The 17,219-nt window shown below is 42.9% G+C and overlaps 1 protein-coding gene across 2 annotated transcripts in view; it reads right to left on the reverse strand.

Moving 5' to 3' along the window:
- Positions 1 to 16,870, reverse strand: part of LOC110954478 (BMP/retinoic acid-inducible neural-specific protein 3-like) — a 73,763-nt gene extending 56,893 nt beyond the window's left edge. Inside the window, exons 1-2 of one of the 2 annotated variants that reach the window (XM_022199031.2) lie at positions 16,222 to 16,870; positions 15,566 to 15,873 (exon numbers count right to left, since the gene is read on the reverse strand). In XM_022199031.2, coding sequence (XP_022054723.1) covers positions 15,566 to 15,819 — 254 coding nt within the window. In that variant the 5' untranslated portion in view covers positions 15,820 to 15,873; positions 16,222 to 16,870. Of the gene's footprint in view, positions 1 to 15,565; positions 15,877 to 16,221 lie in introns of both variants that reach the window. The other variant, XM_022199030.2, reaches the window with a different exon arrangement.
- Positions 16,871 to 17,219: the final 349 nt, after the last annotated feature.

Here is a 17,219-nt window from a genome sequence, read left to right on the forward strand (position 1 = left end):
TAATGATGTAGTTGATAGCTGCTGGTTGTGAACGTTTCCCAGTTTATCCAGCAACATCAAACAAACATCAGTCTATTAATTTGTGAAAATCCAATTAAACCTTCTGAGAGGTCCTTTAAACAAGGCAGCATGCTTCCTGCTATTTTGATTTTCCATGCCTTTGATACTGCTAAGTGTTTCTCAAGTACAAATTTTAAACACTGTGGCAATGTGACCATTTCCATTGACATCTAGACGCTCCTGTAGAGGATAAATATTTTTTCACAGCAGACACCTTGACTTGTCACAATAGGAAAAGACGCAGAGTATTAATGAGGGCTGCATTCCACTGAGGTGAGGTCCTGTGTCTGTCCATGCTGCTTTAATGTCATTGCTTATTGCGGCACTTAATGGAACTGACCCATAGTTAATACATGTATTTTCCACACTGTGACAAGCTATAATCTATGCTGTGAAACATTATTTTAAGATAAATTGGACTGAAGATATATTAGAATAAAGAATCTCTATTGTCATATTTTTACACAGTGAAGTTTCGATTGGTGACTCCCAGCTCTAGATAAAAAATATAAAAGGCACACTATATACAAATAAATAAAAAAGATCTAAATATGTAAACAGAATTAGTATGAATGAGCAGTGAGATGAGAGGTAAAGTATAGTCCAGTGCTAGGCTCAGTTCTTTACTGATCATAGTGTGTATGTTTGTGTGCAGGGGGGAAATGGATTGGACAGCTCTGGGATAAAAACTGTTTTTCAGTCTGGAAGTTAGAGTTTTTATGTTACTGTACCCTTTCCTGGAGGGAAGCGGAACAAAAAGCCCACTTCCCGGGTGGACGGCATCGATGGTGAAACGAAATCAACCTCGGCCTACCTTGGGCCAAGATTACACTACTGGAGTTTCAGGCCCATTTCTTTGCCAGTCAGAAGAGAAACCTGGTCCTGGATCTTTGTCAGAACTCTTCTGCCTAGGTTCTTTGCTAATGAGAGTAGATTATCCAGTCTTTAACATCTCTAAGTCTGCGAGAAGTCCAGGTGTTAAAATCCGGATGGGTACAATTATGGCAGTATTTCCAGAGCAGTGGACACAATTGTCAAGCAGCACTAAACTAGGGCTGAAATGATTCCTCGAGTAATTCAATTACTAAAATGCCTCGAGGCAAAATTATCTGCCTCAAGGATTTGTTTAATCCCCTATGTACTAGACTATATACGCACGATACAGCGTGATGTGGTTAAAGAGGACATGAAGGTAGTTGGTGTGAGAGAAGAGGATGCAGAAGACAGGGTTAGATGGAGGCAATTGATTCGCTGTGGCGACCCCTGAAGGGAAAAGCCGAAAGGAAAAGAGAAAGAAGACAGTGTGCATGTCCACCCACAGCGTGCTCACTTCCGCTCTTGATGCTGTAATGTGTATGCCAAGTGCGGAATGCAAAATGGAGACATCCAATTACAAGATAATCGGCAGAATAACTGGTAGAGTACTTCTTTATTAAAATAATCGATAGCTGCAGCCCTACACTAAACATTCTAGCACTTCAGGCCAACATTAGCTACAGATATGAAAAAATTAGTGCTAAAAATTACCCTCCAAATTATAGTCAATGGAACTCTCCAGCCACTCTCTCATCTAGACTTGTTTTGGTTTCTTTGCATGACAACAAGTTGTTGCACCACAGTCTCCATTTTGTTTACATCTGCTTCCTCACGAGATCACATGAAGTGAACTGTTCCCTGACTGCTGCAGTGTTAGTGCTGTGTCATTATTAGCACTTTTAAATCTTATAGTGCATACATGTCTGGGACTAGAGAGATGAGTATCTGCAGAGTTTCATATGATGTCATGATGCAACCAGGCTTTAAAATCTTAACAGATTTTAAAGCTCCTGTACTGTGAGCCCAGCTTTACTGGACATCACATTCACTTTCCACTGTATTTTACTGTCAAACTAACTTCTCACAGGCAGTGTAACTACATGGATTAGACTAACTAGATTTCTTTGCCACTGTGAGCATGATGAAGACAGAAAGGGGGACCAGGATCCAGACACAAAGCAGGCTTGCAGGAACAGTTCAGTGCTTTTATTAAACCGATCATAAAGAGATGTAGCGCCGGTGCAGGTGGAAGAAATCTGTAGTTACCCAATCATAAGAACACAACAACACAGTGGGATAACAGGTATACACAATACGAGCTGAATGAAAAATGGAAAAAGAGTTTTTTGATTCATTCCCACCGTCGCTGACTGCTTGCTCATAGGGAATCCAAAGGCAACTTTGGTTTGTTGGGTTCTCTGATCCTTGTTTAACATTCTTAAGATCTTTACCTTACTATGTGAAGTGCTGTGCTACGGCATATATTGGGAATTGGTGCTACATAATAATACTGAATTAAACTGGATGAAGCATGTAATGTGGGAATGCACTACAGTTGGGCAGGTCGGTGTGGAGAGTCAGATGACCAGAAACCAGGAAGAAACTCAGATGGCATGTGGTGGACAGATGGAGAGTGGCAGAAGATGGGGTGAAATGGTGAAAACAAACAAGGCCAAAATAAGAATTGTGACATTTTGCTTCTTTTTTCCATTTTAGCATCATAGATAAACTATTCAAGAATAATACTGAGCAGCTGGACTGGAGTGGATTTAAGTCAGATGAAGGGAGACTGAAGTGACTCATTATCATTCTTTATTCAGGAGGATCTGGCAGCCTTACAATGACAACAGCACTCAAGATATTCTTAGACCTATGCAAGACCGAGGGATACACTACATAAAGTTGTCTTTCTTTGAACTTCAAATTTTTGAAATGAGTTGAAGATATGTGAATGCAATGCATTAATCAATGAGCTGCAAAAGTGTTGCTGTCCTTTTTTCTTCTTTTTCTCTTTTAACCTCTTGGCAGAACAAGAAAAAGCTTATTTTGCTTGCAGTCCAGTTGATTCTGTGAACCATGAGCTATTTTCAGCAAAGTTTCACACCCTGTAAAGGGTAAAAGCTTGTATATTGCTCATTGTAAGGACTAGTCACATGTATGATGTTGGATCAATCCTGGTCTTCTTCCTTTTTACATGAATCTCACCACAAAATGCTGGAAGTGGAGACGTCTTTTCATAATTGTGCTGAAGAGATTGTCTGAAATCTGACAATGCCAGAATCATAGTAGTGGAATAGTGTAGGACTTTGCATTTTGAAGGAAAAATGTGTAAAATGATAAATATAATTGTTTCATTCACTGCTCATAGACTCTACCCAACTTGCAGAGACGGTAAACCAGGGCAATGGTTGACCCCACCTCAATCAGTTTAATTCAGTTTTATATATATAGCACCAATTCACAGCATAGTGTATGGCATTTCAAGGACACTAAACATAGTAAGGTAAAAAACCTTGCACAATGTATACAGAGAAACCCAGCAAAAGCCAAGATTCATTTGGATCCCCTCTGAGCAAGCATATTAAAAAAAATAAAGAAATAAAGAAAAAAACACTCTCTCGGAAGGACCTGTCCTCAAAAACTAGGGCTGCCAATGGTCACTTTGCCATGAGCCCCCCAAGGTGAAGAATCCTCACTGCCTACTTGTACTCAGATTAATTACTCTTATATTTTGACGAAAACTCTTGAATCATTTCAGTACGGAGTAAAATGCATTATATTGTTTGTTTTTCATACAAAGTGGGATGCAATTGAATTCTTGAATCAATTTCAGCACAATGCTGGAGACGTAGTGCAGAATGTAGCTATGTCTTCAAAACCACATTTCATGACAACACTGATACCATTGTGTAGAGTAAGTGCTGCTGTTTGTTTTGATAAATAGAATGCTTTGGAAAAACCTGACTTATTCAACAAAGAAGTTGGTATGTGAAAATAGTTGGAAAACTTTGGAAAGATATTAGTTCACAGAATATGTGATCTATTTCAGTTTGTATGATTACATTACCATTCAAAAGTGTGTGGTCACTTAAAAAACTGCATATTTCTGAAAGAAAAACATTTTTTAAATGTAATATAGGAAGTGAATAAGTATATATGGTAAACTATTTATCCATTAAGTGTCACGCCCTCTTCCTCTCCGGTGCTCTGGCTCCACTGATGACGAGCAGCTGTGGACGAGGCCAGCTGCTCGTGATCAGCAATCAGCGGCTGATAAAAGCCTGGCTCTGCCTCAGCTCTGACGCTGGACCATTGCAAACTGCACTCCGCACTCCGCTCTCTACATGCTGCACCCTGCTTCACACACGTCATTTCCTGGACTCCCCCGAGTCCTTGAAGAGGCGTGATGCCTTCTTGGCAGCCTTGAAGGAGCATAACGCCTCCTCAGCAGCCTTGAGGAGGCTACACACCTCCCCTGAATCCTTGAAGAGGCAGTATGCCTTCCCCGAGTCCTTGAAAAGGCAGTATGCCTTCCCCCAGTCCTTGAGGAGGCGGAGAGCCTCCTCGGCAGCCCCGAGGAGGTGAACGCCTCCCCCGAGCCCTTGTTGAGGCATAATGCCTTCCCCGAGCACTTGTTGAGGCATAATGCCTTCCCCTGGGTCCTTAAAGAGGCGAAACATCTCCTCTGCAGCTTTAAGGAGGCGAAACACCTCCTCTGCAGCCTTGATGAGGCGAAATGCCTTCCTTGTGTCCTTGAGGAGGCGTCCCCCCGAGCCCTGAAGAGGCATTATGCCTCCCCTGAACCCTTGAAGAGGCGTGGCACCTCCCCAGCAGCCTTGAAGGGGCATAGTTCTTCCTTGGCAGCCTTGAGGAGGAGTAGCGTCTCACCCCGAGCCCTGAAAAGGACTAACACCACCCCAACACCAAGTGGCACCCCTGCAGTGGTCTCCTTAGCCTCTTGTCCAGTCCAGCTCCCTGAAAGATCCCCAGTTCTTAATTTAGTTCAGTCCCCAGTTTTTTGTTTTGTTCAAACCCCAGTCCCAAGTCCAGTCCTGTCCTCAGTCCTTCCCTCCGAGAGGTCCCAAGTCCCACATCCAGCTATGTCTTCAGTTTCACCCCCTGAAGGGTCCTCAGCCCTAAATCTAGTCCTGTCCCCCAAGGGGTTCCCTGTCCCATATCCAGCTCAGTCCCCAGTCCTGCTCCCAGAGAGGTCCCCAATCTTGAGTCTAGTCCTGCCCCCTGAAGAGTCCTCAGTCCAGTCCCCAATTCTGTTCCCCAAGGAGTCCCCAGTTCCAGATCCAGCTCTGCCCCCCGAGGGGTCCCTGGTCCTGGCTCCAGCTCTGCCCCCGGAGGGGTCCCCAGTCCTGGCTCCAGCTCTGCCCCCAGAGGGGTCCCCTGTCCCAAAGTCAGTTTCACCCCTGGAGGGGTCCCTGGCCCCGGATCCTGTTCTGCCCCCGGAGGGGTCCCGCCGCTGCCGGTTACCAGTCGGGCTCCTGGAGGATTCTCTTTGGATCAGCTGCCGGCTCCCAGTCCGGCCCCCGGAGGATTGTCGTCGGTATAGCTGCCGGTTCCCAGTCCGGCGCCCAGAGGGTCCCCGTCGGATTAGCGGCCGGTTACCAGTCCGGCCCCCGGAGGGTCCCCGTCGGATCAGCTGTCGGTTCCCAGGCCGGCCCCCGGAGGATTCTCGTTGGTCCAGCTGCCGATTCCCAGCCCAGCCTCCAGAGGGTCCCCGTTGGCTCAGCTGCTGGTTCCAAGCCTGGCCTCCAGAAGGTCCCCGTCGGCTCAGCTGCCGGTTCCCAGTCCGGCCTCCTGAAGACTTCCATCGACCCGGCCATCAGTTCCCTGTCCGGCCCCAGCCTGTCCAGCCCCTGGGCCGTCGTCCAGAGCGGTCCATTCAGCCTGTCTGATTCAAGCCTGTCCAGCCCCGGCCTGTCCAGCCCCCGGGCCGTCCTCCAGAGTTGTCCCTCCCACCCGCCCGGCCTCAGTCCGCCTGTCCCTCGGGCCGTCTTCCGAAGCCTTCCATTCAGCCTGTCCGGTTCCAGCCTGTCCAGCCCCCGGGCCGTCCTCCGGAGTTGTCCCTCACACCCGCCCGAGCCCAACCCGCCCGCCCCTCCTGCCGGATCCCTGCCGGTCCCCAGGCTGCCCCGCCGGCACCTCGACCAGGAGGCGCACCTCGAGGGGGGGTACTGTCACGCCCTCTCCCTCTCCGGTGCTCTGGCTCCACTGATTACGAGCAACTGTGGACGAGCCCAGCTGCTCGTGTTCATTCCCCGTGCCTCCTGTTTTGATTATTCTTTATTCTCTAACAAATTAAACCTCATTATTAATCCACCTGCCTGTCTGTCTGCCTGCTGCTTGGGTTCAAACCGCCTCAATCATAACATTAAGTGGACTATAGGGGAAAAAAGTTGCACAGTTTCCATTCAGATACTTCATCTACCCTGATCACCTCCTAAATCGGGTTGGGTGTTCTGCTTCTGCCTTTCTTCTCCAAGACAGCTCACATTTAGTACACAACTAAGCTCAAAAACATAAACCCTTCTGTCAAGGCTCATTTTCGCTGTCCTCATTAGTAATTTCTGCCATTTTTCTGGCCCCATTTAAAGTAACTAAATTAATATTTATATGATGTGAGAACATGTATTAACTGTGCATGCAACTCATTACTGTTGTTGCCAAGTTATTACCACTTTTGTTCAACAATATTGATGTTCTATGCCGACTAAACTAACAACAGGCATCTCTGCAGAAATCAGAGGACACAAAGAGGATGCAGAGGAAGTGATGGAGGAAAGAGCTTGATCCAGACAGTAGGGACTGATGGAAAAGAGATAAGTCCTATGTCCTGTCATGTGAAACAGACAATGTGAAATCTCCGAACAAAAAGACGGACAAGCTTACAGCCCTTGTGCGGAATCGAGGGCACTTCCATAAGTGTACTGCTACAGGAAAATATTCCCGACCCAATCAGCACCATTGATGGCTTTTCGATGATTCAGGGCCGCTGGAATAAAACCATGAGTGGTAAGGTAAGAGGTGGATGGTTTGTTGCTTTTACTACCATTGAATGGTGCCACTTTGGTCAAATTGCCATGAGGGAACATTTCTATCCACATGTAACTGTTAGCTGTGGGAGCCACATCCTCATACATACCAGGCGAGTTTTCATATACCATTTCAGCTGTTGTTTACATGCCTCACTCCATTAACCTGTGTGTAACATTATCCGTGCAGTTACACCTTTTACATATTTGAGGAAACATTACACAGCAACTGTCATGAAGATATTCTTTAAGTAATTCTGATTCTGATGCAGATTCTGCAATTAGTTTTTTTTTTTTTTTAATTCAGTAGTATTATTGTAGGGCCTGGTAGATGTGAATAATAATAAAAAAGCATTGTATGTACTGGTCAAGCATGCTGCTACAATCCTTCAGGTCACATTATCAGCGGCTCATTCATAAGCTGCATGGCTACCAGCTGACTAACGGGTTACTGATGCAGCCATGTATCACTGACAAAGATGTAACGTGCAAGTGTTGAGAAGAATCATCTTTGTTGCTCTGATTCTTTGAAAACTCCCCCAAAGAGCAGAGCGCTCTCTGACAAATACAAAACAGTTTGAGTGGTCACCTCTGACGATGTTGTCTCTGACTGAATGGATTACGTGCTTATATTCCCCAAACAAAACCAAAGAAACCCCATCTTTCCTACTTGACATCTTCCTAAAAGAACCGTTTGTATAAAGTAGCGACTGTCTCTTTCTTTTTCCTGTTCCTTTTTAGCATGGCTTTAACATTTAAATTTTGCCAGCAGAATAGGAAAACATGTTTTATTTTTTTGTTTTTTATATTTTTTTACTATTTCACCATATTTTTTCTTACTGAGATGATTCAAACAGAAGCCAATTTTGTGAAATTGTGAAACTGCACAGTGTGAAAAAAGGAGCAGGTACAATGCTGTAGGGGAGTGAGCTTTGTTAAAAAAGCAATTGCATTATTGATTTGCGGCTTCCATGAATATCACTACGCCTCTGATAAAAGAAAACAAGGGCAGCTCAGAGGGAGCGAGATCATGATTTGCAGGAAGGTTTGCTGACATGAAGACTGCTTATCCCCTTTGTACTGCAATTTGTCATAACACTGTTGACAAGTGACTGCTCTTCACACACAAAACGAGGAATGCCTGGAATCACATTGTCTACATAATGAGGCATGCGCATGCTGTTAATACACGCTGTGTATACACACTCAACCTCACCAACACAAACATACACAAATAAATGGAACAGATCATACAGACCCATCAGCTACAGTAAATCCTGCTCTTCATGGCACAGTTTCCTTCTGACAACAAAAGACCAGTGTAGGCTTTTAAGAATTATCATCACATACTGTAACTCTATACAATGTAACTCTCATAAAGACATAAGCACATCACATATTGACACATTCAAACAGCACAAGCTCTGTATTACATGTTGTGGATGGTGTTGACATATGTGTAACACTTGCACTAAAAAAGTTTGGGGTCTTTTAGAAATGTCCTTATTTTTAAATAAAAAGCTTTTTTTTCAATGAAGATAACATTAAATTAATCAGAAATCCAGTTTAGGCATTGTGAATGTGGTAAATGACTATTCTCGCTGACAGCTGCTGATTTTTAATGGAATATCTACATAGGGGTACAGAGGAACATTTCCAGCAACCATCACGCCTGTGTTCTAATGCTACATTGTGTTAGCTACTGGTGTTGAAAGGCTAACTGATGATTAGAAAACCTTTGTGCAATTATGTTAGCAAATGAATAAAAGTGTGAATTTTCATGGAAAACATGAAATGGTCTGGATGACCCCAAACTTTTGAACGGTAGTGTAACTACTGAACTAAGGAGAGAGGTTGTAAGCAAACTCAAATTCCAAACAAAACCAAAATTTCTGTCTGGATAAGGAGCTTACATTGAACATCCTGTTGCTTTAAACTGGCATATTCACCACATTTAGCAGTATGTGAGTTGAAATACTGTTTTGCAAAATGTAAAGTACATTTACATTTAGGCAGTACTTTTACTTTTATTTCTCTTCCAAGAAAGTGCAGTATAACTGTGTTTATGACCTTTTTTGATCCATGAGTTGCTGAGTAAAATGCAATCATATCACACAGCACTGGTCAAAATCACTGTGTTGCATTTGGGGCTTCAAGGGGCAGCTTAACACTGTGATGACTCACAGCAGTTTGAAATTATCGATTGACTTGTAGGTTATAGGACTCCATTGCTAGACGAGACATCTTAAAAGGTTTCTTCTTCATTTTTCAGTGAGGTGGTCAAGAACCCAACAAAAGCTGTTATTGATCATTTGATCATACTTGTGTTCTACGCCATCTTTTTAACATATCCTGCCGTTGACACTTAAACTGACATTTAGGCCAACAAAGAGAATCCATGGCTTTTATGCTAAGTGTTTACAGGATTTTTGCAAATGCATTTTGGCGTGAAAATTGTGTTGATTCTTAGGGGACAAAACGTTCCCCACTGAAACTGGTTTGCAGATCCCAAACCCAATGATCACAGCTCAAGTCATCCATGCCAAATTTACTCAAACACTGATGCAGAGTCTCTCTTTCATAAAAGCTGATTCCATGGACCTCTGGCCCTGGTAACTCCCCCATCACACACTTGTCAGAAGCCATAAGCTCTGCGCTGGATGAAGTCCTCGTCACTGCCATTGCTGCTGGTGATCAAGAAGAGGAGGCTGCTCTGTTTCTGTCCTGAGGACGCATTCAACCTCAGACCGGAGGACGACGGAGTGACTTGTCTCTATCACAGCTCTCACTGAACAAGCTGCTCAGGCATTCATGCATGAGAGAAAAATGTAGTTTGAAAGAAACTGTCTCTCACTGTATACTTGTGCTCTCTCTGGATATGCTCTGCAAAGTGTTTGCTACAAAGCTTTACCACAGTCATTTCCAGACATTATTTTATTGATTATAAGCAACCAAAACCATTGCAGGGAAGATCGACAGTCAAGGCCTGCAAATGTGTTCTACAATGTGTGCCACAAGGTCAGATTTCATTTGCTTACGCGTGTCAGAAATGTGGAGAGGCAGAAGGGAAGAGCTGCAATGTGTTCTGAATTTAAAGAAACAGCACCAGCAATGAATAAAGCATGAAATGGACCAACTGTATTCAATCCTGCATTTTTGTTAGTGATTTCCCGACAAGCAGCTTCTGCTATCATAATGCTCATAATACAGTCATGCAAACTCCCCAATAAACCATCCTAGTGTCCCAGTTCCTCTACAATTAAACTACATTGCCAATTATGTTTTGAGGGCATTGCATTTTCTGTTCACATTTTGTGTGACATATAAAAAATACATTTACTGTTGTCACTTCTGTAGATTGATTCTGTAAATAGATTGTCATTGCCATTAAAAACTAAATGCTTGAGATTTTTTTTTTTCCATCTGGCAACCCTTTTAAAGGATTGTCATCAGTATTTTATATATATATAAAAAAATCTCATTAGACCATTTTCTGATCGGCCATCTCTATGATTAAGATTTCTAGATTTTAGTGATAAAAGCATTTCATTAGGTTAAGTAAACATCATTGTCACAATTTTTAAAATGATAGGGAAGCAAATATTCTCCCGACCATGACCTCAGGTGACGACTGGAGCAATTTTGATTGCTAAAAGGGATCAGTGGAAATGAAAATAAAGGTTGCTTTTGAAATCTGAACAAAACATCTAGAGAAAGGTTGGAAGTTCTGTTTTAAAAAATTTGTAAGATAGTCAAAAGCGTGTGTAATACACAAAATAAAAGTAATTGTTCTGCAGTAGGTTTGTGTTTTTCCTCTCTATAAACACAAGAGGAAGTACTCAGAAAATAGCCTCATACATTTAAAAAAAATGTATTTAACGCCCCAAACAGAATCAAGAGTTGCACATTATACCGGTCAACAGTCTGAGTTGACACTTGATGTTCTTTATACACTATCTGAACTTTCAGTAACATTTATTTGGCATGCAAATATAAGTAAATAAAGATGATTAATTCCATTAATCATATAAATTAAAAATCTTGATGTCAAGCAGGTATTTTCAATAATTGTGAATACATGCAATATTAATCATTTATTACAACTGGTCTGTGTTATTTATGTCATGGTGGAGTATGTAAGTGTTTGTGTTGACGATGTGCGAGAGGATATAGATGCCTTGACTCTTTAAAGGCTGGCATCGAAGAATTAATTAAATCAGTCAACCACTTTTGACAAACTACATTTATTTGCATTTGTCTGATACTCGCATTAAATCAGGCATGGATAGTTACTGAGAGTGGCTGGATGTGGCACAGCCGCCACCTGGAAGGAACTTCACCAGCCAACTTACTGTGTCCTTTAAATATTAGAACTTGTTGGGCAATTAGTTTAATTTGTTTTCTTGTGGATGCATTTTATGTGACTGGGACGATAATCCAAACTGCACTCCAGGCGTGACTGTTTCCCATCATAGCTGTGCATTCGAGCAAACATGCATCAAATCCAGACTTGTATACTCCTGTGTCTTTGTTTGGAGTAAGGCTGGTGAGTCACAGATTGTAAAGAGAATGAATCTGAATTTATCTGGATGAACTACAAACATATTGCACCATTCAGTACATCTATATATATATATATATATATATATATATATATATATATATAAAAGCTCATTACAAAAAGCCACCATGTTTAGCCTCTATTGGGTGATTTATATTTCAGCTGTACACTCACAGTATTGTCTATAATATGCTTTAATATCATATTGTGTTGCATTGCAGTGCATCATAGTATTATGCTCTTTAACACTTTCTTATCTTCTGTTTTTCTTCTCTTCTGTTTTCCTTTATCATTGGGGCTGCATAGCCATTTATTCCAACCCATTTCATGATCTCTTTTAAATGTGCTCTCCCATCTGAAGCTTTCAAAACACACAATAGCAAAGTCGTAAACACGGGACGGATAAAGCACAATAGGCCGAGCAAAATGACAGGTATTGTAACATCATGCCTCTGTGGCCTGTCCTCTCTATAAACATGTCTGCATATAATTGAAACACTAATCACCCCATAATTATGAGAGATGACTCCTTACATCAAATGAAGTCAATGTAGTAGCCAGTGGGCTGACAGGAGAAAAGAGAGGAGAAAACACAGGAGATGAGGCGTGATATAAAAGTTATGGCCCATGAAGAGGAAGAAGGGAGGAGGTGACATTTTGACTAATATGCTTCTGTCTGTGGATAGGGCTCGACTACACACAAGAAATCACGGAGTAACAGCTTCTCACATTCACAGAGATGATTTCCCAACACCACAAGCTTCTAAATTATTAAATGAAACACATTTTTGTTCATTTTACACTCATTTTCACCTTTGCTGCATGTGTAGCAACTGCATATCTCTAACTTAACCTCACGCAAACAGTGCGAACAAGAAGAGCAGTCAAAGAAATGCTGTTAATTGCTTCATTTCTGTCTTTTTTTTCTTGAAATATAGCAAGATGAATCAGCTGGACAAGTAAACACGGCAGGAGCCGACTACTTTCAGCATGAAATAAAGGCCACAAAGCCGTTTGTGGGATTTGTGACCCTCGCCAGGAGAGGAGAAAGATTGAGTGAATGAATAGGTGTTTTAAAAGTGCCATTATGCCTGACATAGCAGGTGCATTTTTCTGCTATCACACTGGAAGTAATACCGTTAAGTGCCCCTGTGCCTGTTTTTCACTTTCGCTTTTGAATTCACTGAATCAATTAATTTATCGCTCCCATTATTGTATTTGTTCAGACCTTGAAACATGAAAACTTCCATCATTCAGTGGATTTGCAGGTTTAATATCACAAATTCTTTTTTTTACAATGTTTGACAGGACATCGCTGCGACAGAAAGCTGTAAATCCCTACGTGTTTTAATCCATTCTATAATGCAGTATAGACAAAAGATGAAACATTGCTAATGTTAAAAAAATGAAAACGTTTCGACTTCTACCTTGGAAAATACTCCATTCATTTTTGATTCTGTTTTTTATCATAATTGGAGCTGGCCGCAAGCTGCTCTGTGGCATTGACCAGCCAGCAGGGGGAGATAAAGCTGTGGTTCCTCTCTCCTCCTGTACCCAACTCCTCCAGCTTTCCCCCTCTTCCCCGACTCCCTATCCCTTGTCCCCTGACGGGAAAGGCCAACTGAGCTCTGGAGAATATTTATGAGCAAGAAAGAGCAATTGGTTTGAGATCATTCGACACAGGAGGGAGAGAAAGAGGGGGGAGGAGAGAGGGGGGCAGATGGGAGAGAGAGAGACGAGAGAAAATGTGAGATAGACATGGAGATAAAGGCAGAGGCAGAGGTGAGATTTGAATGTTTTTATTTAACCTTCTTTTAACCTGGCGGATAATTAAAGCTGATTTTGTGTTGCTGTTTCTCGTCGTGTGCCTGTGCTGTAAGCGTTACAGCATTTCTGCACTTAGGAGAAACAAAATCTGCATGAGAACTGATGAAATCTGTCCAAATTGAGAACATTTTGGCTGCTCGTCAGTCCCACATGAGGCCAGTTTGGGGTTTGAACTTGGATTACGATGCATAACGGTGACAATTCCAGAGGCAATAACAAGGCATTTACTGACCCATAAAGGGTTGCAAAGTGTCTGGATGAAGCAGAACGGTGGTGTTGATCAAAACAAATGACTCAAAGATTACTTGTTTTTTTTTTTCATGGCTTTCAAAATTCACAAGTCTGTGTTGAACCAAAAATAATAATAACAATAATAATAATAATAATAACTGCACAGCCCATTGCAGTTTGAAGGCACTTCTGATGTCTTCAGTTCGCAGCATCCTCGACTGCTCAGCGATGGATGACAGAGCTACTGCTAGAAGAGCAAGATATTTAAAGCCTAAAAAGGCTTGTTTTGCAAGCCAGGGAAGGGAAATGACAATGCAGGAGCCTTATTTCACATTTTGCCATCATGATATTTCACCTTTTCACTCGAGTTTCTAGTGGATTTTTGCTCTAATTAGCAAGCAGACTTATTTTTCAGAGGAAACTGAAAAGGCCAGTGTAGCCCAAGGGGAAAGAGTTGTTATAGGCTTGTCAAGTTTGCATTTCAAGATATTTGCTGATAGAGGTCAACAGAAGTCATACTGTAGGTTAAAAAAATGCTCGAAAGGGCTTTGAGTTACAGTTCTGGAAAAGAAAGTCTGTGTGAGTTTTACGAATGTAAAACTATTAATCATGTATATGCAACTATCTCTTGGATTTGCATGCCTTGGGTGGATGTGCGGAAGGAACTGAAGGATAGAAAACAAGAAGGGAAAAACAGAGGTATGAAGACATCCTGTGAAATGGAAAGAAGACACCAACAGAGAGGCAGTGAGAGAGGAAATGATGGATGTGGGGAAGCCAACAGCGCTACATTCTCTATCTTTGCCTGGCATTGTCACCCCTGTCAGCTGCTAAATGCCAGTGTCAGTCAACCCTCTGTTCCGCTGGCAACAGCTCTTCCACTGCGCGGCTGCGGACACGCCGACATCACTCTCATCACAGAGCATCAAAACACTTACCTGGCACCTACAGACACAAATACAGTGAAAATACACTGAAGCAAGCACACCCAGTCGCGATCACACATAATGTACAGTATCCTCAAACGATTGCCATGGCTGTTGGCTAGAAACTTTTAAGATTACCCCAAAACCAGCTTTTGATTTATGCTATACTGAATCATATAAAGCAATTCAAGGCTCTAGATTTTACTTAATCAGAGCTGTTTCCCTGCCTATAGAGGACCTTGACCTTGGCTGCTGGTACATTTTTGCTTGTGTACATACAGTAAATCCTTCAGGAGCACGTTAACTTTGGTGGAATGTGTGAAATGAAAAAAAAACCCTCATCCCTTCTTTTGTTAAAAATATGACTTTGAAAGAGGATACAGCATGCCATGCATCAAAACAAAGAGGACAGCTGCCTTAAATTCGATGCACATATGGAAGTTTGCATTTTGAAATACTTTGTTTTGTCTTTAATTCTACTGTCGCTTCCAAAAAAAATGAAGAAAAATGACATCATACATCATAGCAAGCTTTCAAACAATACCCTGCTGCTCCTAAGCACACACCCACTATACTTCACACCACACACTTCTGAAGCCATCCTGTCTGCCCACTGTCACACATCAACTGGCTCAGTCAGATATCTGTTATGTCCCACTGCTTTGCCCGAACCCTCCTGCGGTATCTCCACTTTGAGTTTCAGCCGATATGCACCATTCTGGGAGTTTGTATCACACTCAAACCATATGTCTCTGCTGCCCACAAAAAAGGGGGAGCAGGCAGTCGCACCCAAAGAGGCTTGCATCTATACAGAATACACGCAGAGCTTTCATTTTTATGCAAAACTCTAAGTAATCTCCTCAATGTTTCATCCCACAGTTTGCCACCTACTAAATCTGGATCTTTTATAGTGTAAAGAAAAGTATCTTTCCTCCCCAAGCATGGGGGGCAAAAGGAATCCGGGACTAAATAAAGGCACAGACTCTACATTTGGTTCACTTTGAGCTTAGATTCAGATTTCACAAACAACCCTCCTTTCAGGCACCTCAGCTCTGCAGACGGTGCATTCATTCATGACGGTGCTGTCCACCGTCTCTCACCTGTATATCTTGTACTTGGTGGTGAATCCTTGCTGGTAGCGCTCTGTGAAATCAACAAACTCCTGCGAGTTGTGAAAAGGACCCTTGTCCGACAGGAGCCAGCCCAGGGGCCCAGTGGAGCCGCTGAAGCCAGCCCCGGCAGAGTCCGCCGCACCAGCCCCTACTGACAACCAGCTCTGGAGCAGGCTTAGTGTTAACCACTTCCATAGAAACATGAGGGCCGCCAGTCTAATGGAGATGCACGGGCCACTCATGCTGCTTCCCCCGGCCCCGGTGACTCCTCATTCTCTCTGCACTCCTGATGAGTCCTGCTGGAGGGAGCCAGGAGAGGAAGAAGGAGAGGATATGAGGCAAAGTGGACACAAAGAACATGAGATTGTAATGTTGGTTTGGGTGTGGGAGGAATAAAGGTACACAGGAGGGCTTTTATATGTTATGTATTGCTGGGTAAGAAATCATGGGACACAATTGTCAGAGATGAATGGATTTACTGTCTCTGTAAATAATCTAATCTAATAAAATTTTTAAATATTTTTAAATTGTATTTAGGTTGTTAATAAAGCTTGAATAATACATTTTCATAAAATGACAGAATTTTACTCACAGTTTAAAAATTATACAGATAACCTATACATATATAACCTCGTGCTCTTTACCTTATTCTGCAAGTATTGTGGTCCGTAACTGGTCGGAATTAGTCTCCGCAAAATCCCCTGATAGAACCGTGAACTTGGGTTCTGCTGAGCGCAAAGATGGGGCGGCATTGGAAAAGGACTTTTATCGGGAGAGGTTATTGCCACAAATGCAAACAGACGCACAATTCAGTGGCAGCGCAACTTCAGCAAAACAGAGGATGCCATCCACCGTCCTCAGAGCGTGCTTCTCTTGCTCACAGAGGTGTATTTCCAGCGGAGAGCCTCTGACGACGCGCAGTAGGTACTGTAGGTCCACTCCAACGGAATGAGCCGCAGCGGACACGATGCTTCAAGATATTCAAACCTTCCAGGTTGACTGATTATTTAAACAAACTCGTATGACTTGGACTCGGTGGATGCGCAGCGACCACCCGCATGGAGGGAAGCGTGGCGAGCTGTTGTTCTCTAACTCATTTCTGCTCCTGATTGGAGAGATGCGCTCGGGGCGCATGCAGGACGCACAGAGAGCCGCCGCTGCTGCTGACGGTGCCTGGACTCCCAGCGCACGGAATGTGTGAATGGCATTCGGGGCGCTCTCTCCCTCCCTGCTGTAGCACACAGCCGCAATTTAATTTATTCCAGCAGCGAGCGCACTCCCGGTTGGCTGGGACGTAACTGGATGAAGTGAGAGTAGGAGGTGTTCAGAAGGGGGCCAGGCGGGATGAGGGGATGGTCAGAGAGGATGCTGCTGTGTTGGAGTTAGATGCCTCATTTTAGAGAAGCGATCGATGTCACCTGCAGTTCACATTAACACATATTAAAGAGAAGATCGAAAGAAAGGACACAACTGCAGGAAATCAGGATAAAATGTCAGTTTTAATAAGCTGACTTCCCTTGTATTTACGTCCTATCTTCCGTGTATAGTTCTGCTGATAAATGACAAATCCAATTTCCAATAAAAATCCGGGGGGAAAAAGCAACAAACCCCCCCCTCTTATCAAGGAAATTAAACTTGGATT

Source organism: Acanthochromis polyacanthus, chromosome 4 (assembly GCF_021347895.1).
Source record: "Acanthochromis polyacanthus isolate Apoly-LR-REF ecotype Palm Island chromosome 4, KAUST_Apoly_ChrSc, whole genome shotgun sequence".
Taxonomy (NCBI): domain Eukaryota; kingdom Metazoa; phylum Chordata; class Actinopteri; family Pomacentridae; genus Acanthochromis; species Acanthochromis polyacanthus.